The sequence below is a fragment of the Neoarthrinium moseri genome, assembly GCF_022829205.1.
Source record: "Neoarthrinium moseri strain CBS 164.80 chromosome Unknown scaffold92_Wmoseri_CBS_16480, whole genome shotgun sequence".
NCBI lineage: Eukaryota > Fungi > Ascomycota > Sordariomycetes > Amphisphaeriales > Apiosporaceae > Neoarthrinium > Neoarthrinium moseri.
In genome coordinates, this window is record NW_026055206.1 from 35,647 (window position 1) to 58,886 (window position 23,240).

The following is a 23,240-nucleotide window of genomic DNA, read 5'->3' on the forward strand; positions in this document are numbered from 1 at the left end:
TCAATAATATCTCAGTTAGAGTTGTACAGAAACAGCCATCGCACAGGCATTATTAACGCCACCGAATTTTACTCCCTTATCTGCGCATTGAACACCATATGCCGAATCACGTAAGCCACAGTCAAGCAGTGAGAGAGTGAAACGTCCAATTCTGGCAGTACCAATCGCTCGCCTACCACGGGGAAACCAGGTGGTCGGGGTGTCGGGGGCTGATGAATCGCGGCACTCCGATTCGTCAAAGCTCTTGGACTCACCCCCCACCACAGCTTGGATCCTGGACGGGTGCATGACGGAGCGTTCATCATCGATGGCGCCTTCACGGTTGCCTCGAGGTAGGACAGTTCAAGTCATCATGAAACAGTGACGGGAAATTCCTGATCACTTCACCGTGTACCAACTGCCGCACAACATTAGATCCCCAAAGACCCGTCTTATATCCAAGACCGCCTCCACATTCTTTCAACGCAGTCTCCCAGGTCATTGGGAAAGCATCAGGCTTACGATCACTCAAAATGGCGAGCGCAACGGGCATCCCCAACGACCCCGTCGACCGTGAGACTACGGGAACAGACGAACTGGAGCCCCTTCTTGGTCGCCCAGGGGACGCGTCGCAAAAGGACAGAGAACCAATCCTGAAGAATCTAATTCTCGGTAGGAGCCTTTCTTTCTCTCAATATCATCACCCATTTCCTTGACATACAGGCTGACTGCGGCCTCCGTCCTCCGACCGAGAGCCACGGGCCTGAATTCCCCACACACCGAGTCTTCCGTGTCCTTTTCATTCTTTTTGTGTCAGCTTCTCAGCAACCCAAGCGAGTTGCGTGTCCTCTTCACCTCACCCCAAGAAAAGGGCATACCCAGCGCTCGTGAACCATGCCGAAGCTCATCTACTCCTCAGGGACCGGCATCATCGCCGAGGGCGCCGCCCTCCTCCTCGTCGCCTCGACATGGGCCGCCGTGTTCCTCCACCCGCTGATCGTCCCGTTCTCGATCCACCCTCTCGCGCAGTCCCTCGCCGTGCTGGTGCTGGTGCAGTCGATCCTGATCCTGCAGCCGACGCACACGGGCCAGCAGAAGCAGGTCGGCCAGAAGATCCACGCCGGCCTCAACCTCCTCGCCTTCGCCCTCTTCCTCACCGGCTTCGTCAGCATCGAGTACAATAAGTTTGCCAGCGGCGGCGCGCACTTCAAGTCGGTCCACGCGTACCTGGGCGTCATCGTGTCCATATGGCTGCTACTTCAATACCTCATCGGGTTCACCATGTTCGCGACACCGAAGCTATACGGTGGTGAGGCTAAGGCGAAGAAGATCTGGAAGTATCATCGTACCAGCGGCTACGTCCTCTTCCTCTTCCTGCAAGCCACGGTTATCAGTGCGACCAAGACGGACTACAATGTCGGCGTTCTCGGACTGAAGCTGTGGGCCTTCATCCTCATCAGCGTGCTGTTGATTGTTGGTATCTACCCGAGAATCAAGAAGCAGAAGCTGGGTTTGTAAGGGAGGAGGAGAGTTTTGGTCACATGATGAGCAGCCAGAGTCCGGCTGTAGACTTCGCTTTGTGGCATTGCATACACCAGCTGAAGATGGACAAAGCAAGGAGCACTCAGTGGCATTTCTACTGCGAGAATACTAGGTCTAGTATTACGGCTTATGCGATTGAGTAAGAATAACTGACCTCAAGATCGTCTCAGGAAAGATACCGGGTGGCACACGAAAGTAACGTAGCTTGATCGTGGTATGCATGTTGTCTGTCTGTCTCTACTGGATGGGAAAAATTAGAGTCAAGATTTACTACGTATGCAATTTCTCATAATCCTCTGTCAAAATGACCTCTCTCTATTACATAGCACGCCTTTCCCATCTTACGCCCTTAGCAACCATCGTTTCCTTATCACAAAAAGACTGCCTGAATCACGAACATTTCATGGTGCACTTTCAATGTGCTTTTACCTAAAATTCATTCCCCGATGAAGCAGAAATTGCACACAGAACAGACGAAAATAAACAAAAAACGGCAAATGTACTGCACAGTCATTGAACTGCCAGGGGTAACTCATAGTTTGACAATACCATTGGTGCTAGAAGCCAATATGCCAGTCGTGAGCCCGCACGCAGTTCTGTATATATGTCAACTAGCCACACGGCTCATCGAGGCCGGCGCAAACCCACATTCTAGGGATGGTGTCTTATGGGAAGGAATCGCTTCTCTCTTTCTGGTCTATCCAAAAGACTGGACAGATCTCCTCGATTTAATTCGGAGCAAGTAATGGATAACTGCCAAATCCTACATGGAGTGGGTACGGAATGTAGACGTTAGTCACGGCACTGCACCTACCATCGACGAATGGGTGTTGAACAGTATTGGCAGCCGAGTCGTCCACAGAGATGACTTGAACAGAATCCTACATGCTCGTTTTGGAGATCGGGGATTTCGGATTATCGTAGACTTTGATTGTTATACAGTGGAAATACCTATGTTGATGGTCGATATGGAAGAGCTATCAGCCATCACGACGGCGGGGGTCTGTTAAAGATGACAACCATGGAGACCGATCTTCTATATAGAATCTCCTCGCCTACAATATCAAAGAGATGCTGCTTACACCGTAAATGTTAATTGTTATCACGAAGAAACTGTTCGTAGGCCGTCCCAGTTGCGCTAGTAGCTTCCCGCCGGGTTTGCGCGCTTTGGAAAGCTACAATCGCGCTGTCCTCAGGACTCCATGAAACTTGAAAAGAGAAATATACATATCGTGGTAAATACCAAGTTAAGTCGTTCAAATCCCACGAAATTCGCAAGTGACGGCACCCAGGCAGATTACCGGACGTGTCGAGGATGGTGTTGCTATCCACTAGAGAATCTTCAAGTTCACGCTGGGGAAACCTCCTCTTGGGCAAATAGGCGCTTGACTAAGCGAGGAAGATGCCGGAGTCAGAGTCAGAGTCAGAGTGTTTTATCCATATTGTCAGTATCTCCGCCGTATTTTACCGCTTGTTCTCTCATGATCTTGGCCATGACAGCATGCTGGAAGAGGTCTGTCCGTGTCGGCGAGCACGAGCAGGTTGCATAACATTATTCCTGCTAACTTATGCAGTCCAGCCCAGCCAAAGCAGGTGGTACTCAATTATGCACAGTTATCGCCTATGCATAAACTGGTGTGCTCAGCCCGGCGCCACAGATCCACCCAGGATTCAGCGTGACCAAGGCCTGCCAGGCAGCCACATCCTATCCGTCCAATTCGGACACGTTGGTTGCGTCTGGCCATAACAAAAGCCGGTTTGTCGCGGTCTTGGCAATCGCGATCGTGGCACAATCCATCCGCTCCTGTGGCTGCGCTGGACTGCCCACTCGCTTAACAATTTTACGATGCCGACTGGAGCTGCAGCCTAGCAGCCTATTCCTTGGGGGGGCGCTAAACCAAAGCAGCCCAGGAGACTCGATCGAGTGTGTGCCGGAACCTGGCAAGTCTGACAGCAGAGGTAACGTGATCTGGCGCTCAAGTCGCGGCCGGCGCCCCACAAAGGCCGCACAAAGGGCGTGGCTGCTCTTTTTAACAGGGTGTTTGCCCCCCCGCCGCCCCCGTCCTTGTCGCGTCTCAGCCTACTCAACCTACCCTCAAACCCTCTCCCACCGCCTCCGTGTCTTGACCTGTCCTGCCTGTTCTTCTTTTGCCGCCCCGTCGTCCTGCGTCTCAGCATCGTCGCGAAAATATATCATTTTCACCACGCGCCGTCTTGCGACTCGGAGAACACCCGACTTTGTCGAGGATCCGGCATCGAGAGTCATTCTATCGCATGCGGGCTGGTGACGTCGAGCACCCCTGGCATTGCTACGCTACGTACCTGCACCCAAACTCAACCTTGCGCTATTGACCCGGGCGCGTCACCGCATTCCCCAATGCCCGATCCCAGGGCGCTCTTTTACCAGTGAGTCGCTTTGCTTTTTCTGCGCGACACCTCGTCTTCTCCAGTTTTATTGCGTCTGCTTCCCAACACCCTTGCTGACCCTCTTGTCTTTCACAGTCGCAAGCAACACGCGCGCGCCCATGACTACCTGGTCCAGCACAACGCTGCCATGTCCACCGCCACAATGACCCTAACGGCGTCCGACGAGGATGGGAAGAAGAAGCACACCAAGAAGCCCTTGCAGCGCAGAGACTGCATCGTGCCCGAGCGAGGCTCGTTATGGGATACTATGCGCGACCACCAAGGCACTTCGCTGTTTGTCTTGCCCATCTGCTGGACCGACCTGCACACGCGACTGCTGGGATGCCGCTTCGTCCCGCGCCCAACCCCCGCTACTTCGACACAACCTCCAACATCGTCGCCCAGGAGATCGCCGCCGCGCGCTTCTTCGACAGTTGTAGGCATCGGACGGGACCTCGAGACGCTGCTGGCAGACCAGACCCCGCGTAACGTCGTGACCAAGACCCGGGCGCTGCGGAATATCGTCTCAACACTGTTCCCCACACACATGTGCAAGCCCAAGTCCAACGCCGAGTTGAGCATCAGGTTTGGAAGTCGCGTATACGCAAAGGCGACACGCGCTCAGGTAATATGGAAGCACCCCGATGCTTCCATGTCCTTTGACTCTGCAACCACCTGGACCTCGAGCCGAACACCAAGCCAGCTCCTGGAATCCATGAACGTAAGAGTCGCGAGCGACGCGCCCGTGCTGGCCTATGTCAGCCGCAGCAATCTCAACCACATCAGACACAACTGCTTCAGGGTAGTCCCAGGTCCCCGAATGAGCTACAACGGCCCTGTCCATCGTCTACAGACTCTGCGATCCAAGAATCTGATCCCGAGCAATCTCGACGAAGATCCTCACTTTGTCGCCACCATCATCGCCCTCGCGCAGCAGATGGTTTACGCTGATGGCCTCAAGGGCAAGACCATTGCCCCCCGAGATGTGACCGTCCGCCTCTTCACGACATCGGAAGACGACAAGTCTTTCATCATCTATACTGCAACTGTCCCAGCTGCGTTTCTCATGATGTTCCACGAGCCGGAGAAGGCACCAAAGGGTGATCCCGCACTCAATATTGAGTATACCCACGTCCCAGTTTGGCCGGTTCTGGGTCTCAAGGAACGACTCGGAGAGGTGCTCGGCAAGGAGGTCGTGGGCGACTTTGACCCGCTCAACATTGAGACTTTCCCGGATGAGGAAGAGGAAATCATGAGCGTGGCCGCCATCACGTCGCCAAAGCGCCGGCGAGAGGTTCTCTCAGAGGTTCTTAACGTGAGCTTCTCCGAGGACCGGGAGCCAAATACCTCGGACGGGATCAACATCATGGGCAAGAGAAGATGTCTTGAAGAAGGTAGGGTTGGAGTCGTCCGGTAGCAACGAGATTGAGGGTTGAGCGGGTTACTGAAGCGGTGATAGGTGTGGCGGTAGTGGAAGTGCACTCCAACGCTGGGCAGTGCCCAGAGACGTTGCAACAAAGAGGCTCGGCCAAATGGCGTCAGTTTGCGACAAGAGCCTCGATCGAGGACGATCAGGAAAACCGAGGCAACGAAAACTAATATGGTTGGGTCTGGTATTTGCAAGTTCTGAGCAGCATGGGATTCGAAGCTGGTGTTCAAAGAACGGGTCGACAGCAATCCTCTTTTTTCGGGGGGCCACGGTCATGGCTTGGCATGGAATGATGGTTTGAAGAAATGGTTTTACAATTCGGCGGCAGGCGTTGATGCATGATACTGCATACGGAGTACGCAAAGACGGTTGCTTCATTGGCATAAAGGACGGACGATGCTTTGATGATAAAGAATGATTTTGCTTGGGATGGGACAAGAAACTTCTTGATACGATGACGATGACGCAACGAGCGGGTTTCCCCCGTCTCTAGAGGCCACAGATACCCCTGAGTTCTGCCAATTGGCTATATTGGCGACGATTACTTCTTTCCGGCCCGCAGGAGCCGAATAAACATGTTGTCTGGCATAAATATATAAATGTTTCATTCGCAGCCACACTTTGAAGGTCAATTGTGATGACTTGAGATTTTGCAGTGTATTAGATTCTGTTCAAAGTCGAATAAAGGTCTGACGTCCGAACTACATGGATCTTGTATTCCCTATTTCCAGCACTGCAGCGAGATTGTGTCCTCAAAAAGTGCAATTAATAATTAGCTTCACAGCTCTTACACTCTGGATAGGTAACGTGGCAATGCTATTCACAGAACTATCTAAACGACTATGAAACCAAGGCAAATTGAGGGATATCACTCTGAACGCCCGTTTGCCCTTCGTCGTGATTGAAACAACAGCGGAAAGGCAAAGCCCTTGAACGCCAGTGGATGCAGGCTAACACAGGGCCTCTTTCTGAAGAGAAGTATAGAAAAAGAAAAGAAGAAAGAAAAACATGGCGGTGAGAGTACACGTAATACAGACAAAAGAAAAGTGCAGGACTATGAGTCTACCCTCCTGAGCATCCTGCCTATCATGGGGTTGCTGTCATGTCGTCTTTCTATAGATGGGGTTGGTGGGCTCGCCAGTCAAGCCATCAAGCCCCTTTCAGTTCTCGCGCTTCTTGCCGTTGACCTGGGCGACGTTCTTGTCGACGCCGTGGCCCAGCTCGCCGGCGAGGCGGCCGAACTGCCACTCGGGCAGCGTGATGCCCGTCTGCTCGTTGATGGTCGTCATGAGCGGCGGCAGCATCTGGTAGACGTTGCGCATGGTGGCCGCGCTGTCCTGGCTACCGCCCTCGCCGCCGGCGCCGGCCGCGCCCGTGTTCCAGACGCTGATCTTGGGGTTCAGGCCGCGGATGGCCTCGGCGTTGGCCTTGGCCAGCTCGACGTACGTGCCGCGCTCGATCATCATGTACTGCAGCAGGCCGGCGGGCCCGCCGAACGCCTGGCCCAGCCGGCCGTACGCCTCGGCCATGGCCGCCATACCCTCGGCCTCCTTGAGCTTCTCCTGCAGCCGCGCCTCGGCGTTCTTGATGGCCGCCTGGCTGTACGCCTCGGCGTCGACCTTGGTCTTGTAGGCCGCCGCGTCGGTGCTCTTGGTCGTCTTCTCGTAGTTGGCCGTCGCGTCGGCCGTGATCTCGTACGCCTTGGCGTCGGCGGCCTGCTGCTGCGACTCGCGCTTGATCTGGGCCTTGACGAGGTCCGTGGCGCGCAGGCGCTCGAGCTCGGCGGCGGCGCGCTTCACCTCGACCGCCTTCTTGAGGTCCTCGTCCTGGGCCTGGGTGGAGCGCGCGGCCTCGATGCGCGCCAGCTCCACGTCACGGTTCAAGGCCGTCTCCTGGGTCTTGAGTGCGGCTTCTGCGCGGGCGCGCTCGGCGTCGCGCTCCGTCTTCTTGACGGCTGTGTCGGCGTTGATCTTGGCGATCTCCTGCTCTTGTTTACCGTGGCGCTCCGCCTCTCCGACGGTACCCTTGAGCCGGGCGTCGGCGACATCGATACGAGCCTGGTTGGTGGCGCCTTCGTGGGCCTTCTGAGAGAGCGACTGGAAGTATACCGAGCCCTCAGCATCCTTGAGTTCCTTGACGTTGGCATTGTAGATCTTGAGTCCGAATTGGTCAAGCTCGCCCTGGATATTTCGGAAGATGCGGCGCTTGAACTCTTCTCTCTCGGTGAAGATCTCCTCCATGGTCATGCTGGAGACCAGCACTCGCGTTTCACCTTCGATGATACCCTTGACAATCTGTTCGAGGCCATGCTTGGAGATCTTGGAGTTGTCATTCTCGGCGAGCAGCATGGCAAACTTCATCAAGGCGTCGCCGCGGTCCTCGTCATTGACGTGGTCCGCCTGGCTGCTAGAACCAGCATGTGCAGCTTGTTTAGCCCCCTTTGCATTGGCGCCGCGGGCGTTGACATCTGGACCAATAGTGAAGACGACGGGCAGAAGGAACTGGAGCTTCTCCTTTGTCATGGCCTGCAGGTTCATAGCATAGTCATGGGGTTGTACACTGGGATCTATTCAGCACTGCATCTCGTTATGGGGAAGTACTTAGGGCCTCGACTCACCTAAAGCGGCTACATCTCTGGAATGGCCATACCCAGGCTGTCTTTGTGATATGGACATTTTTTATGCCCATACCAGTGATGGCCAGGTACTCATCGGGGGCAGCGATTCTGTACGACATTTTGACGGTGTTGAGTAGCTTTCAGTTCCAAGTGAGGGTTCTGGCGGTGATGTCGATGAAGCTCTGACGTCTGGACAGCAGGGGTTTGATTATGACAAAGGAGGAGGATGTTGGGTGAGACAAGGGGAGTGGCGTTTATATAGATGTATATGTCAAACAACGTTTGACACACCTCGCTTGTATCGCCGCAAGGTCTGTTGTCTACCGCAGCCTGGAAGTCTTTGCAACAGAAATTGGGTGGTCCTGATGGGGTATGAGCGAGTTTGTGAAGAGAATGGCTTCCGGAGGGGCCGTCGAAGTATGCCCAAGCTTATGGTCGATGGCTTGTCAATACAAGCAAGGCTGAGAATATCTGCAGGCTGTTCCTCTTGAAGTAGGAGTCGAGGTGGATTGGCAAATAGAATAATTCAAGACCTACAAGCAGGGCAAGGCCGAACTTCCTGCCGGTCTTATCTTTTTTTGCGTCCTGAGGATCGGTGCCCAATGCGGCACCGGCGACCCCTCGCGCTGTGTGCAACATTCCTCGCGTAGCGAATCATGCTGGCGGTGTAGGCTTCCCCCTCAGCCTTGCTGCTGCTATGCCGATGAAGCTCTGGCAAACGGAACTGTATGTGTGCCTTGTGTGGCTTGGAGGCATCACGAGACAGCCTAAGCAACTGCGGCGGACTTTAGGCCCTGCAGAAGCGCATCCCTGTAACCCACCTTACCCACTCAGTTGACTTCTAGCGTGCTTCGATGGCTTCCAAGCGACGATAATCCAGGGTACTAACTATGTAAGTTAGTGAGTGGGCACCAATTAGCTCAGGGCATCTGGACACCCTCTGTCCGGGGACGAGCATGGCATGAATTAACTGCTGCGGAACCAGCTTTGGATGCATTCGTCCATAAACTGATAGCTTATACGCCGTCAGTGATGCAGAAGCTTGAGCGAATTCCATGCAAGCATGTACATTTCTTGATTGTTTTCCCTCCACGTGTCTGTCGTGAAGGAAGCTGCTTGGATAAGTCATCCGACCCACCTGGACTAGCTGGTATACAACACCGAGCTGCTGCCAGTCTAGCAGCTCACGCCAACTCCTTGACTCTAATCAAAGCTCAGGTAATAAAGTGTCGACCGTTTTCAGTCACCGACGCATCAATAGAAGTGCAAATGTGAGGAGTCGACTTGGCAGACACTCTTGCTTTGCTCGGACCCGCCCCTGCACCTGCAGAGCTTTGCCACTGCACCCTCAGTGGCCTGATTCGAGCATCGTCTCAGACGCGCATCCTTCTCAGGGCTCAGGAGTGCGCTTCAAACCCCGTGATCGGGCCCTCCCATGCCGAAAAGTGGTCAGAACCAGATCTCTGGCGCAATTTGCAGTCAAGCATAAGCATCCGCGCCGAGGTTTTGCAGCCCTACGCCTGCCTAGTTAGGATTCTCAAGAGTCATATCGGTCCCAGCTCCCCACCTGGCAGACCTCAGCCGCAGACTACCAAGCTCTTGACAGCTTGGCCTCCTGTGCCGTGCAAGCCGTGATCGTCTCGTCTACCGTGGACGACCTTCGGCGGACACATTCCTGGGCCCATCGCCGCGCTCCGAGCGGTTCCACCGTCGGTGTCGGCTTACGGCACGGTCAAACGCTAGCGGCCATATGAGCAGGTACACAGCCATCGCACCGACCACCACAACGTGCACTTTCGCATCCCCTTCAAGCCTTGGAGTCAAGCCACTCGCTGCTTATTCCTTGCCACATCTGGAGTTTAAGCACGGCTAATTTGCACCAAGGCGACTATTACCTACTAGGTGGCGTGGGCTGAATGAAAGGCAGATTTTCCAGGGGACGACATCATCTGACTTACACGGGATTCATGGTCGACAGGGTTGGCGTCTTGTTCTAGTTGACAGCGTCAGGATAGACTCGAGTAGAGGAGTGTGGAAAACGTGTTTTGGGAGAACCTTATCTTCAAGAACTTCTGTTTGTGATCGACTTCATTCTCGGGGACACTCCCCGCCATCGCCAGCTTAGCTGCGCTCTGGAAGACATAACAAACCCTCAAGTTTGAAGAGACGACCGCCAAAGAACGCTATTCCGCAGGAAATCCACTTGATAACAACCCAGGAATATTACGGGTTCGTTCACATTGATATTGGCTCCGAAGGGCCTTGATTGATAGCGTACGCCATGGATACCAAGAACGGTTTGGAAATACCAGACGATGCGGCACCACCTCCATACTCGATGAACCCACCCCCGCGGCAAAGTTCATCCTCGCCCTTGCAATTCAACCCTCAGTCTCTCACTTCTCACCTGCACTCACACCTTTTGTCTATCCCTGACCGCATAAGGCAAACTCAACAAGCACACAATGCCCAGCAAATCGAGACCGACATATGGATCCTGGACCACTTATCCCCTGTTATCGAGTCGTTCTTAGCAGATTTGGGCGCACGACGGACGGCTCCACCTTTAGCAACACTTACCCTTATTCCAAACGGTGCGGTGCCTCCAGATGCTGTGCTCAGTGGGATTGATGACATGCTCCGACGGAACGAGATCGGGCGAGTATTCAGGGTCGATTTTCGACACATTGGAGGCGAGAAAGACTCTGGAAATAAATATGGAGACAGCAAATCTTCCAGCAGAACGGAATCGAATGTGAACCAAGAGTTTACTGACTGGGGCCGGTGGGAGGAGCCTGGCTCATCATCATCCGCGAACTTGGAACTTCTTTGGTGGAACGACGAAGACCAAGCCCGAAGATTAGCATCCTTTCTTCAGCCACAGACCAGGCCCAAGATCAAGCCCAATACCATAAGCCAGAGTGCAGTTCAGACTGTAGTTGAGCAGCGCATACCATCGGAGAAAAAGAAGAAAGGTTGGGGTTGGGGAAGGCGACGGAGTGACCAGATTCCGGCATCTGAGGCACAGACAACGATCTCCCTGCCGTCGGTATCATCATCTGAGCCGAGGGACGGGAGAGGGACTGTTGCTGGAGGTGACGTGGCAGGAGTCCCAGAAGACCAACAATTAGACAACGGAAAGCGGGCGGAGATGAGTGTTACAGCAGAAGAGGTGGCATTCCGTCGCGAGAACGACTTTGGCATCTGGGAGAGTATGAGTGGCTGGGCTGTTGTAGTTGCTATTAAAGTCTACTCATAGTGCAAGAGACTACATCTGATCTTGATTCATCTAATCGAATTTACTTAGGTCATATCAAGAGGTCCTGTAACAAGGGAGTTTGCTCAAGTAATCATTATTTCTACTGTATAGCGAGCGACTGTTATCTAATTTTTCCTATGAGTTTCAAATTTACCAGCCCACCACATCCAAGGCTAGGACCTATGTACTAAATATACCAGGGTAGGCGGCAGTTTACTCGTATATACGTGATCTCTCCTCTGGTTATTTATGTCAATCAATAGTCGTTTGGGAGCCAACGAGAAGAAGGACAAAACCGAGGCGATGTCCCACAAACATGGGTATTAACCACACCCAAATTGTCTCACTCCAGAAGAAAATAACCAAAACAAAAGAAAGCCGGTCAGATGCCTCAGTATACCCTATAGTTATTTATTTCCCACGTCGACAGTTTCGGGCTGGGATAGAAACGCATTATCCCGACTCGCTCGAACTTTGAAGAATCATCCTCTCGAGCCTTGAGTATCAAACACCATACACAAGTGTCATACAGAGGCCGGTAACCCCGATCTTCGTAAGCCAACTGAATCAATGTGAGCTTCGGCTGGTTCAGCTGACACCCGTGGTGGCAATCTAGATCAGCCTTAGCAGACATATCATCTGATGTGAACAATGTCCAATATTGGGAGATAGTATTGGATATGTCGAAGCAAATCGATCCGATTTTGCATTGGCAAATCTCTGCACATCTGCCTGATATATCCATGAAGCACCCATTTTTGACACGCCCGTAGACATCATCGGTGAGGAGGTCGAGGTGGACCTTAAGTATCTGGAGTTCAGGTATCGGCATAAGCTTTTCAAAAGCCTCATCGGGATACAAACGTAGGTCCAGCGATGTGTTGGTCTGCGACTTTAAAGACGCCCAACTCCATGTTGGGGCCACGTAAACTTTCGGTCGACACAAACCCGGGCCGTGTATTTTCCAGAGCAGATGCAAGCATGAGCGGTCGAGCCAAAGCCCAGCCGAATATGATTGTCCTTCAACACCTTTGAATTCTCGTGCCAATGCGGATAATGCGGGCAATCGATCTTTGTCGTATGTGATAGATCGCCGAGCCAAGTTACGAATGATTATGTGCCACTTCAGGTTGAGATTCAGTTCGCAGACTGTGGATGGATCGGTATATGATCGGAACTCTTCGGAGTCTTGACGTGGCTCATCACTTTGACACTCTGCCGCGAAAATAGTGCGGCATCGCCACATCATCTGGTGGGACAAGCATCTCAAGATTCTCCGGGGCAATAAGGTCTCTTGCATAGCCCACGCGCGATGAAAAAGATGAGATTCAGCATCCTTCTCATTATCCCAGGTTCCGTAAAGGTAGACACGGCCGTGGGCCTGGCCACCCGTAGCTGTTGCCTTGAAATACCACGGTGGCGGCCTAACTGCTTCACGGGTCGGCTGTGAACTAGCAAATATACCCGCATGGCTATCGATAGCAGAGTCGGCCGAGATAGTGAGTGTTGAGTTCTTGTATACGTGATGCATGGTAGCTGACTCCGATAACCAGTCAGCTTCAGAGTCTTGAATTATGCAGAGTGAATCAATCCACAGATATGGCACATTCAGCTTTCTTGCAATTATGACCGCATCTCGAAAGCTTGGTGGCAGGTCTGCCAGGGCTAATGACGTCTTATGCTTTTCCAAATTTTGTGAGGTTGTCCTCAATGGGAGGGCGCCAGTACCCCAGCAATGACTCAATGCAATCCATCGTCCTCTGCGTCCTTGTGTTTCCACAAGGCGAACGTATCTTGACTGCGAGCCGACATCTAACACTCGCGTAGGAAGCTTGAAATCTTGCCCGCGCGTGCATAAAGGGTGACCTGACATGCATTGTTCCATCCAGGTGCGAATCCGGGGGAATGGTGCGTCAATGGCGAGATCTTGTGAAGGAACTCGCAGCACGAAGTAAGGCGAAATGGGATCATCTTCAGTCATTAGATCTGGTCGTTTAGGTTAGATATAGCACGCACCTTCAGTAGTCCCAACACTGAAACAGCAAAGGAACTCTTCCAGGGAGGCTGTGCGAGCATACCACCAGACCATTCCAAATCTTGCAAAATGGAAATACACTGACGAGTAGCTTTCCTTAAACTGTTCATAATCTCTTTGAAGCCTGTGTCTGGCAATCACAGAGCATGATGTCCATACAGTTTGGCACAGCGGACAACCCTGTTGGACCGAGTCTAGGAAACTCGAGAAAGAACCATGGTGTACAACATGGTACCCCACGAGGCTGGCAATGAGATCCAAGTCGAGCACAATTCGACTACATGGCTGACACAGTTCCACAACTTTGGAAGGAGGCAGCACCCCGAGGTATACCAGTATCGACTTCTGAATCACCGAATCCAGTCATTCATGGTCACAGCCTGACGGGTGAAGGTTGTAGGTCATAGTTCTGCGATGAAGCAGGGTTGGGACATATCATCCGGGCGGTTACATAGAAAAACAGGTGGCTCAAGGCTGGAGAAGGTATGCACCCCATCGGGCCAATTATCTGCATTCTGGTGGCAGCAACAGCCTCCACAATTAGGTTCAAGCACACCTCCGTGTCTAGCTGACTGTTGTCGTCAAAGCTATGGTATACCTATTGCTTCCAGGACCAACATAGGCCGCTCGGTGTTTCTTCAAGATGAGGCATTCAATCAGACTTGACAATCTTTGATAATCGAACTCGTGGTTAAAAAAATATGTTATCTAGCGTACTTCAGGCAGACATTCGATTATCTCCCAGGTATTTTCATATCCACTGCGCCAAGGTCATTTTACAATCCCGCAAGTTGCTTGAATATACCCATGTGGTCTGACTTGACTTGTAGCGGCAGGCGTAATTAGCACGCCGCCCAGGTTCAGTGTGGACACTGCATGTTTACTCATCAGATATATGCAGGGCGAGCATCTGTTATGTCTTGACAATTCAGCTTGTTTTGATTCACTCATCTTGTTTGCAAGTCTCACAACACGCACGCGGCTGGCCATGCATTTGCGGGGGCATAGAGGGGCCAATGCTTGGCTATACAAATCGGGACTCACCTTGCTTATTTATACTTGGGGGAAAGCCGCGGTGTTATATTTTTTTTTTTAACCTGCGTCGACCAATGTCTCAGCCCGCGGCACTGAGGACCAAGCCTTCGTCGCCAAGGCCAGCCCGTGAGCGCAACGGCCGCGTCAATTTGGTCTCTTTCTGCGTGTCTCAGGGAGAGAAAGACCGCATTGCCCGGCAGCCAACAATCAACAAAAACAAACAAGCGCATCATCATATTTCGGCAGCATCAGCAGATGCATGTCTGCCGGCAGAGTGAACATCGTGTCCTAGACCTGCGCCCAGACAGTTTGAGGAGATTCGGGCGAGACGCCGTATCCGTCATCGCAACCGGAAGCGAGCGACAAACAAACAAACAAAATAGCAGAGGTACTCCCTGCGCATTATTACTGGTCTTATGGAAGCGTGGCTCGTTGATTATGGGATGGTCTCTCGGGGACGGGGCGACAGGCGGGTAAGGGGGGCGTTGAGAATAAGGGACCCGCTCCCTTTTTTGCCATGCTTTGTGCGCCTCAGCTGAGACGACAGCTGCAAGATCTGACACCCCGATTTGGGTCTCAGCCGCTTCGTTGGAAATTACCTTATCCCCATATTTTAAGCATGGGGCCACTGATACTTGGTGTGCCACGAAAAGTGCCCAGGTGGAATGAGGTTCCCGTTTTGGGCAACTCGGAGGCAACGCCACTGACTCACATGATGCAGGGCACGCTTGATATAAGTATGCGGGCATGAGAATGCAACTTGATCTATTGGATATCTAGGCCTGAGGCTGGCCGCCTCCCCCAAGAAAGCAGTGTCTTCACGCCAGATGCGCCATCGTGTGCTAGTGTCGAAATGTATGCCGAAATGAAAGCATGCAGGTCGCAATCGCTGTAAACATGTAAATTGGCAAGCTTTGCTTTGCCTCTGACCGTACCCTTGCGCCTTAGTGGAAACAAAAACTGGCAAATCTAACTGGATTATTTCGCGCTTGCTGACTATCCCAATACTCCTGAAACCCCGGGGCAATGCCAATGGATATCGCAAGAAGGGGCGATGATGCTGAACGTGACCCACGGGTAGCTGTCACTCATGACAAACCGTGTGTGATTGGGGTATTGTAGTATTGGCGATTGGTGTGGGAAAAAAAGTAGCCATGCCATCATTTGGGTCAACCATCCCGACTATTAAGTGGTTCCAGCTGTCTCTGTATCTCCTGGATGTTGTTGAGATGAGCGGAGGGTATTATGTAGATTGTGTCGGCCCGGTGATTGGCGGCGTTGATGCTTATACGGAATCGATGTTCATCTCCGTGTCGAGGTATTCTGCGTGGTACACGAGTCCCGACCAGACTCTCCAGTGGAGTATACCAAGGTGTGTCAGCCTCGAAGCCATGTCCTCGATTCCGCCCTCCTCCCGTGCCTCTCGTAAAGAGTTGTCTAGAGTATCACGCTCTGAGCTTCGTTCCCGGGGTCCGTCCCACGTGCGGCCAGGTCCATGAATACGACCACCGGTGGCCACCGAGAAGAGGTTAACACCAGTGAGAGACTTGAACTCCTTCACGCGTAGCTGTAACTCCGCTACCAACCGGCTGTGAAAGTGCTGCTCGACATCCTGGAACAGTGGCGAGTCGGGCTCATTGAGATGCTGGTCCAGCTCGTCTTCGAATTGCAAAAGAGCCTCCTGTGGTGCGTCTGTAAATCTGAAGATCTGCAGGGCTAAGGAGTCCTTCATTGCCTTCCACTTGTGACTGGGTCTGGGGGCGGAGGTGGACGTGTTGAGTAGAGCCACGAGAGAATTGTACAAGTTCCGAGACTTCGTTCTGGCGTCGACTTGATTCGACGTAGGGGCAGGTGGGAGAATCAGCGATGATCGCGGGGAGGAATTGGCCGATCCAGCTGACGAGAAGACAAGACTTGCCGGCCTTGAACGGGTGTTGTTGAAGTTGAAATCGGACTCATCGTCAGAACCCGCAGAAAGGAAACCGGACGCATCGGAGAGGGGAGTGGCGAGGAAAGGTGTCGGGATGGCTGAATTGTACTGCCTGTACTCCTTCTCCATTTTTTCGTGTACCCGCATGCAGATCTCAAGGTTAATGGCGTCCAACATGTCGGAGCGAAGTTTGAAGAGGCGCTCCTCATCGAAAAGGAATGTGTTCGGAAAGGGGTCCGGGTTGGACGGAAGAATCAGCCTCGATAGAGCCTCGAAGAACACAGCCATTTCGCCAAAGGCAGACCTAGAAGCTTGGTTTGGCTGACATTCGTGGGAAGCTAGGTGATACCACTCTCGTGCTGAATGCGGCTCCAGCTTTCCGCTTAGAATCTTCTTGTTGAAGAACTTCTGCTCAAAATGAACTGTGTCCTCAATCAAGATGGGGCGGAGGCATCTGATCTGATGGTTGGCCACGTCCAACTTCATCGCTTCCAGAACGCTCAGGAGGCTTCGCATGCCCTGAACCAACTCTTCCATATTGTTCGTTCGGTTGCCGTTTGTGAGTTGGTTGTACATCTCATCCACCCACTCGTCTCGCATGGGAGCACAATGCGACTTGAGAACACCAGACAACCATGAAGCAAGCTTCTCCAAATCCGCAACGCCTCGGTTGAACTGCTGCATGATCAGATCCACATTCAATCCTTCGTCAAGATAGACACGGTCTCTAGCCGGAACAAGAGTCTGGATGATCTCCTTCACTGATCTAAGCAACAGTGGTAAACACCACTCTTGGTTGTGGAACCGCTCCTGGAACTCAATCGGGTTGGTGATGAACTGTTGCAACTGATCACGTAACGTCGTCCAGAATTGGTTTGCCTTGTCTTGCTTCCTCCTGCCCTTCTCGCCATCCATGTTAGGTCTGAAATGCAACTCCGGATCGAAGTTGATGTCGTGTCGCAACTTAGGGTTGTGGATAATCTTATTCACGTCCAGCTCGCCCAATGTCGACTTTGTAACGGGTGGTTCCAAAGGCCGAGGGGCGTGTGTCTGTGGTACTGCCTTATGGGACGAGTTTCTCCGGAATGCCTTTCGACTCTGCCTCCTTTCCGGCAATGGCCATGTTTCGGACGCATTCGAGCCTGTCGACGGGTTGCGAGATAGCCCGGCATTCTGTGCGTTTGGTGTGAATAGATGACCACGGGGGGAATCGTTCTGCAATAGGGTTGCCTGTTCCTCTGCTTCGGGGCCCGGAGTTTCTGCCTGAGTGCTCTGTTGCTGCATCTGATCTTCGCGTGTGTTCGAGGTTGGTTCCGATAACCTTCTATCTCTGCCGTGGCTTTCGATGCCACCAGCCCCTTGATCGCTCATCTTTCGTGATATTTTCCAAGTTCTTGTCCTATGTCCAAGGCGTCGAATCTCGTAGGCCAATACTCAATAATAGCTTACGTCTGGTGCAACACCGCCAACGTCTCCCAAATAAACAGGGCCTCTGTGAATAGGCGGTCTGTGGATGCGGTGACCAAAAGGAGTGTGGCTTACTGCCGACGAAGGATCAGTCCAAGGTTCTATATGACAGACAAGTTGCAAACAAGCACCAGCTCTCTAGTCAAGTTACATGGGGTTGGTCTCGTGAGTGGTCTGGAGACGGAAGCTTGCAGCGTGTACATACATGCAACCCGTTGTGATTCGAAGCAAAGTCGACGGGCCCCAAGTTTGTACTTCTGCAGGATGGGAAAAGAGCCGGGGATGCTGGGGGCTTACACATACATGGGAATACGTCTTGTCAGTCAGTCAGTCAGTCTGTCTGTCTGGGTTGGGCAGGGACGGACTGGACTGCAGGTCAAACCTAGCCAACTGGCAGCTGGTCGGTGCAGCAACGTCGTGGATGTTTGCAGGAATGCCTGGTTGGCTGAAGGAGCGTCTAGACAAGGAGGTGCCTGAGCCCAAAGGAGTGTGCGTATGAAAGCGAACAAAGGAAACCACCGCAGACGACCCAAGCAGAGTATCGCAGACGAACACAGGAAAATAGTCCACTGCAGCTTATGTTCGTATCAATTGGCGAAAGGAAGGAAAGGGAAGAAAGAGCGGATGCAGCCACGGGAATCGGTTTCTCTAAAAGTAATCAAACCGCAGAGCCAATTTAGAACAATAATACCCACGGCTGTTTAAGGGGGTGTGAGTGGACATGGTCTGGGTGGGAAATGAGAAAATATGAAGCATTGAGACTTCAATGCGCCGCCTTTGCGCCCACACCACCACCGGGGCACCTCGTGGTGTGCTATGGCCACAGCATTTGCAGCGCCAGGCACGCACGTCCTGTAGTTGCTTGATCCCTGGCTCGCCCGCCCGGGAGACGGGCCCTTCGGCGCCCCCTTCCGCACCCCAAGTGGCCCATTTTGCTCTGTGCCCAGGTGCTGCCGATCGCCACAGGGCATGGGCCGCTGCTACTTGGGAAAGGGATCCCCCAATCCCTAGTGGCGGCCCGTGGAGGGCAATCAGGAGTCAAGGAGGCGGTTGCTGAAGAGCTAGCACGACTCTTTCCGCCTCCATTTACCTTCCTGGGGCGCTGGCTTTCGAGGCGACATGCACGGGGGAGGGCGAGATTTCGAGATCAGCAGCGAGTGCAGACAAGAATGGAACGGTGCCTCCCCCGAACCCTGTCCCATGTGCCTCTAGTCATGTTGGGGGTAACCATGGCAAAGTGGCTGCAGAAGTACGTACATAGTAACAAGACCTTTTAGGGCCATTTGGCTTCTCCAGAGGCCAACCTTCAATACGAACTGGAGAAAAAAAAGACTACTGTGCCCATTCCCTCGGGATTCAAGTCGCGCTCCCATAAAGCATAGCGCCTCTCGGCCTGGCGCTGATGATGTTATCCAGGCTTTAATTAGTATCGGGGGTCGTGGCGTTTAGGCCTGCGTTCGACCCAAGCCAGAAGCAAAGAAAGAACAGAGTGGGATGGTCCTTCGAGGCGTTGGCGGCCTATCCCTGGACTGATTCGGTGCACGCAAGTCCCTGAATCCTGTTGACGGGGCTTACAGTACTATGTACGGTACTATGGGGGCAAGCCGAAGAGCTACTGCTGGGCTAGGATCTATTCCCTGTAGGTTCCATCGAGTCGGTGCAATGCATGGGTGTTGTGGGCTGGTGCATGTCCAGCTTCCGCCAGGGGTCTGGGCCAATTGTCCGCAAACAGAACGTTCAGACCCTGCATGCTGGCGGCGTCAGCTTCCCACGCCTTCCAGCCTCACGAGAGGTCTACAGGCGCCGTGTGCTGGCTGGCCGGGGGCACTTTAGGCCATCAGACTCGCGCAGACGCAGCCGTGGATGCTAGACTCTAAACGCCGAATGACTGTAATAGGAGGTAGCGCGAATCCAGCCACGTCCTGGAGCTGGTATTCTTGAGACCCGAGTATGTACTATTCACCACCGCAGCAAGTCCGTTGCCAAACTAGCCTGTGCTATGTATGAATCTGCAGTATTGTCTTGTCGGCGTGCGGTTGCAGGACTTTTTGGAGGGGCGTTTCCATCCCCGACCTTTGCACACCACTGCAGCTAGGTCTAAGTACCGCAACATCTAGATTGCCTGCCACGCAATGCTTTCATTGGAGTGGGCTGGTTGTCAGACCGCACCGGCATTTCCAAGCTGTTGCTGAGTATGTATGCTCATTCACGAAGTGCTAAATGCAATGTAACCGTGCATGTCTCGTCCAGACTGCCTCACAGTAAACGAAGCAACCACCTTACCTGATGCCACACGTTCTCCTCCATGGCTGTAATGGAGAGGCCAGAGCAGGCATGCTGGAATGGTGTCGGGGTGAAACGGGCTCCATAGGTTTCCGGAAACGGGGTATTGGGGAGCGATCGGGAGCCGGTGCCCGGGCTTGTCCAATTTCGGGGAAGGCCAAGGTCCAAGGATTGCAACGAGTCGCCCTGCAGTGAATTATCAGCCTGGCCGTGAGACTGGTAGGACTGCTAAGTTACGGTGCCTCTACCATAGTCGTAGTCACGCACCTAGCGAAGGCAAGCCTGTGGCAACCTAAGTTAATAGTCTGGATGGCCGGAGGTTCTGTGCGCCGAAAGACTAGAACGCATCACATGAGTCAGGTACCATTCGGAGCAGTGCAACGCGCGACGGCCTCTCCTGCAAGGCGATATTTCACTGCGAAATTGGGATAGCCACCGCCATGCACCGGTGCGTCATATGACTTTCCTGCGCATGACAATTGTCGAGGAATACTAGCTTGTTGGAAGCGAGGGCAATGGAATTGCACCTACGATCACTTGTAAGTGTCGCCCGGCCATCAAGTTCAACAGCGCCTACAGGACCTCTCGCGCTCTCCCCCAAATGTCGGGTACCCAGACTAACCAGTGCGGCCCGTGGGTGGGTTAGACTTCACTAGAGCGATGTCGAAGTTCCAACTTTAGAATTCACGTCGCCTCTGATGCCGGCAGCAAACGTGGTGACTAGGGTGCCCCCTAGCTAGTCAGCACGAGGCTGTACATACCAAGTTGCGTAGGGACTGGCGTGGCGTGTTCTGATTCAAGGCTGTCCCGGGAATCCGCCATGCGGTGAAGCGAGGCGACCCGGACACCTCACTCAAAACTGGACCCGAATCTTGCCACGGAGTATACGTGCGCAAATGAACTGGGCAGCCCCCTGTGGTGGATACATGGAGAGCATTCGGACGCTGGTGCCACGTCTTTCGATGGTCGTATCGACCGACGGATCATTCGTTCACGAGGTCGCCGACGACTAGGTCTGGTTGAAGCGCCGGTTCTTTGGGCTCTTGGATGAGCCGCCGTGCCACGCTCGGCAGCATCCTCGACCATCGACACTACATAGTAGGTATCCGCCTGGCAGGCCCTTGATCCTGTTTGCTGCCACAGTGCCGCAAAGCGGGAGTGAAAGCGACGTAGTACGGCTTATCTAGGTCGCAGCTAATCGTCACCCGGCTATTTGCATCTCGATATCAAGGAGAGAGATGGGGTCCGCATGAGGGCCAGGATCTAAACCGCCAAGAAGCTAGAATCTCCATGGATTCTTCCTTCATCTATCGAGGACCCGTCCAGCCATCTTGTCGCGGCCGGGCATTACCTTCCGAATTCTACAACATGGAGATCATCACACGCCTTGTATCGTGACAAATTCGGAAGCTGGGAGTTTCGACCACATACTACACCCGGCGCGTTGAAGTTGATACAACCTCGATAGCAGGTCTTTGCGAGGTTGTCTCGTGCCAGTCGACACAGCTTCCCGAATCTGCTGCAGGCCGCCTTGAATGGAGGCACAAGTATAAAACTATTGACGACATACTGCCTTGCGACACCTATCCAATCTGCAAGTATCGGGCATCAGGTTATTTCGCTGTGTCGCTATCCTCCCGAACCTTGAGGCGACTCCCCCCAGGCTACGATGGGTAGGAATATGCAAATTGTTGCCGTTGGGTCAGTCCGCATCAATCACATTTTCCTCTTGCCCAGGGCATAGGTGACAGTGACCCGGCCGTTACGCGTTGCATTTCAGATATGATTGAGCAGCACTGCAAATCATCCACATACAGCATCCGCTGCAACACGCGCCGGCGCCTCTAATCAAAGATCGGATGGAGGCCCATCGCCGAAATCTTGGGCACTCGCACCTTAAAGCTGCCCGGGCTGGTTTACCAACGGTTTCACCCAGGCGCCATCGCATTCTTGGGCGGGACTATGCACAGTGTTTGAAACTCCAAACTGCCCCAGCTCATGCTTGACTTCACCAACCTTGCAAGGCGAGTGCATCCTGTGCATGAACCAAATCTCCTGCGTTCAAGGTTAGGAAACGCCCGGTTGGCCAGGGCCGTGCGATCGGGCAATTTCCGGAAACGGTCTCCAGTCCTTCTATGGAGAATATGGAGAACCATGGAATGCGCAGAGAAGGAATCGAAACCACGCCTTGACGCCCCGGCGCGGTGTCACCGCCCCCTGTACCATAGTATCGTGACTGTCCCCCCTCCTTCCGTTGTGACCAAGGAATGGACCTAACTTAGGTGTGTCATTTCGCAACCAGACGCCCACAGTAGTAGCACTACCGAGATATGCAGCTACCAGGGTCTCTCCCAACTAGCGCTTAAAGTACCTCTCGTCCGTGACATGATATCGTCAACACTTGACATTGCCAAGTAACGGCATCAATGTGGTGGTCAGGGTCTTACCCTCTGCCGTCAACGGCCGAGGCAGAGCATATCGTCAGCTCACCGAGCTGACCACAAGCCATGCACTCTTGCCGCATGTAATCATTTAACTGCCGGTCCTTTTCGTAAAAATCCTGGTGCGATGTCAGCTGTGCAGTAGGGGCACGACGGAGTCTTGTGCAATTGAACTAAGAGCATCGGTCATTCCGCTAGGACTATATCTTGCAGAGTTAATCAACCGCCGACAACTGGCTTACACGGGGTGTCATTGTGACTCTTGCAAATGCATGCCCTTACGACCTTCACACCCGCCTCCTTAAGTTGCTATACTAATCATCAGCAGCCAACATCTGACGATGCAGGAATGAATAAGCACATTGCGGTTTTAATGAATCGGTAGCCGGAAGACCAATAGCGCCCGTCAGTGGATTGCACCCAACATCACTGCTGACTTGAGAAAACTGCGTATAAACCGATGATTGCTGAATTCACTGAGCTAGTCTGCCATGTTCCTCTGCCTAATGCCATCAGCCTCGTGCCTTGCTTGGCTCGAATGGAATGTGGCAGCATTGCTCTGCCCGTGACATGTACATTCAGCCTCATTGCCTTGAAACCAACGGCATGCAATGCTCGGCCCGAAAAGGTACTGCCGGCCTTGACACATGCAGCACCAGCACTGACAGCGGAATTGACAAACACGCTTCCGTCCCGTCCCGTGACGTGAGAGACAAGATGAGCTCGCCTCGGCTGCATCACCAAAACTCGGGGCACGCGAGCTTTGCAAACAACAATTGGGCGGAATTCGGTGATCGAGAGACCAGGCAAATCCCCT

The 23,240-nt window shown here is 53.2% G+C and overlaps 5 protein-coding genes across 5 annotated transcripts; 3 read left to right on the forward strand and 2 right to left on the reverse strand.

The window, feature by feature from the left end:
- Positions 1–512: 512 nt before the first annotated feature.
- JN550_012682 (uncharacterized protein) lies at positions 513–1,497 on the forward strand (the record flags this gene model as incomplete). Its single annotated transcript, XM_049311185.1, has 2 exons — positions 513–651; positions 899–1,497. The coding sequence occupies 2 exons, from the start codon at positions 513–515 to the stop codon at positions 1,495–1,497; spliced, it is 738 nt and encodes a 245-aa protein (XP_049165330.1).
- Positions 1,498–3,898: 2,401 nt separating this feature from the next.
- Positions 3,899–5,526, forward strand: JN550_012683 (uncharacterized protein; the record flags this gene model as incomplete). The annotated part of the gene is made up of 3 exons (XM_049311186.1): positions 3,899–3,927; positions 4,024–5,321; positions 5,387–5,526. 3 exons carry the CDS (start codon positions 3,899–3,901, stop codon positions 5,524–5,526), a joined length of 1,467 nt encoding a protein of 488 aa, XP_049165331.1.
- Positions 5,527–6,516: 990 nt separating this feature from the next.
- Positions 6,517–8,092, reverse strand: JN550_012684 (uncharacterized protein; the record flags this gene model as incomplete). The annotated part of the gene is made up of 2 exons (XM_049311187.1): positions 6,517–7,915; positions 7,974–8,092. The coding sequence occupies 2 exons, from the start codon at positions 8,090–8,092 to the stop codon at positions 6,517–6,519; spliced, it is 1,518 nt and encodes a 505-aa protein (XP_049165332.1).
- A 2,162-nt stretch (positions 8,093–10,254) lies between these two features.
- JN550_012685 (uncharacterized protein) lies at positions 10,255–11,232 on the forward strand (the record flags this gene model as incomplete). The annotated part of the gene is made up of 1 exon (XM_049311188.1): positions 10,255–11,232. One exon carries the CDS (start codon positions 10,255–10,257, stop codon positions 11,230–11,232), a length of 978 nt encoding a protein of 325 aa, XP_049165333.1.
- Positions 11,233–15,587: 4,355 nt separating this feature from the next.
- On the reverse strand, positions 15,588–17,603 carry JN550_012686 (uncharacterized protein; the record flags this gene model as incomplete). Its single annotated transcript, XM_049311189.1, has 1 exon — positions 15,588–17,603. One exon carries the CDS (start codon positions 17,601–17,603, stop codon positions 15,588–15,590), a length of 2,016 nt encoding a protein of 671 aa, XP_049165334.1.
- Positions 17,604–23,240: the final 5,637 nt, after the last annotated feature.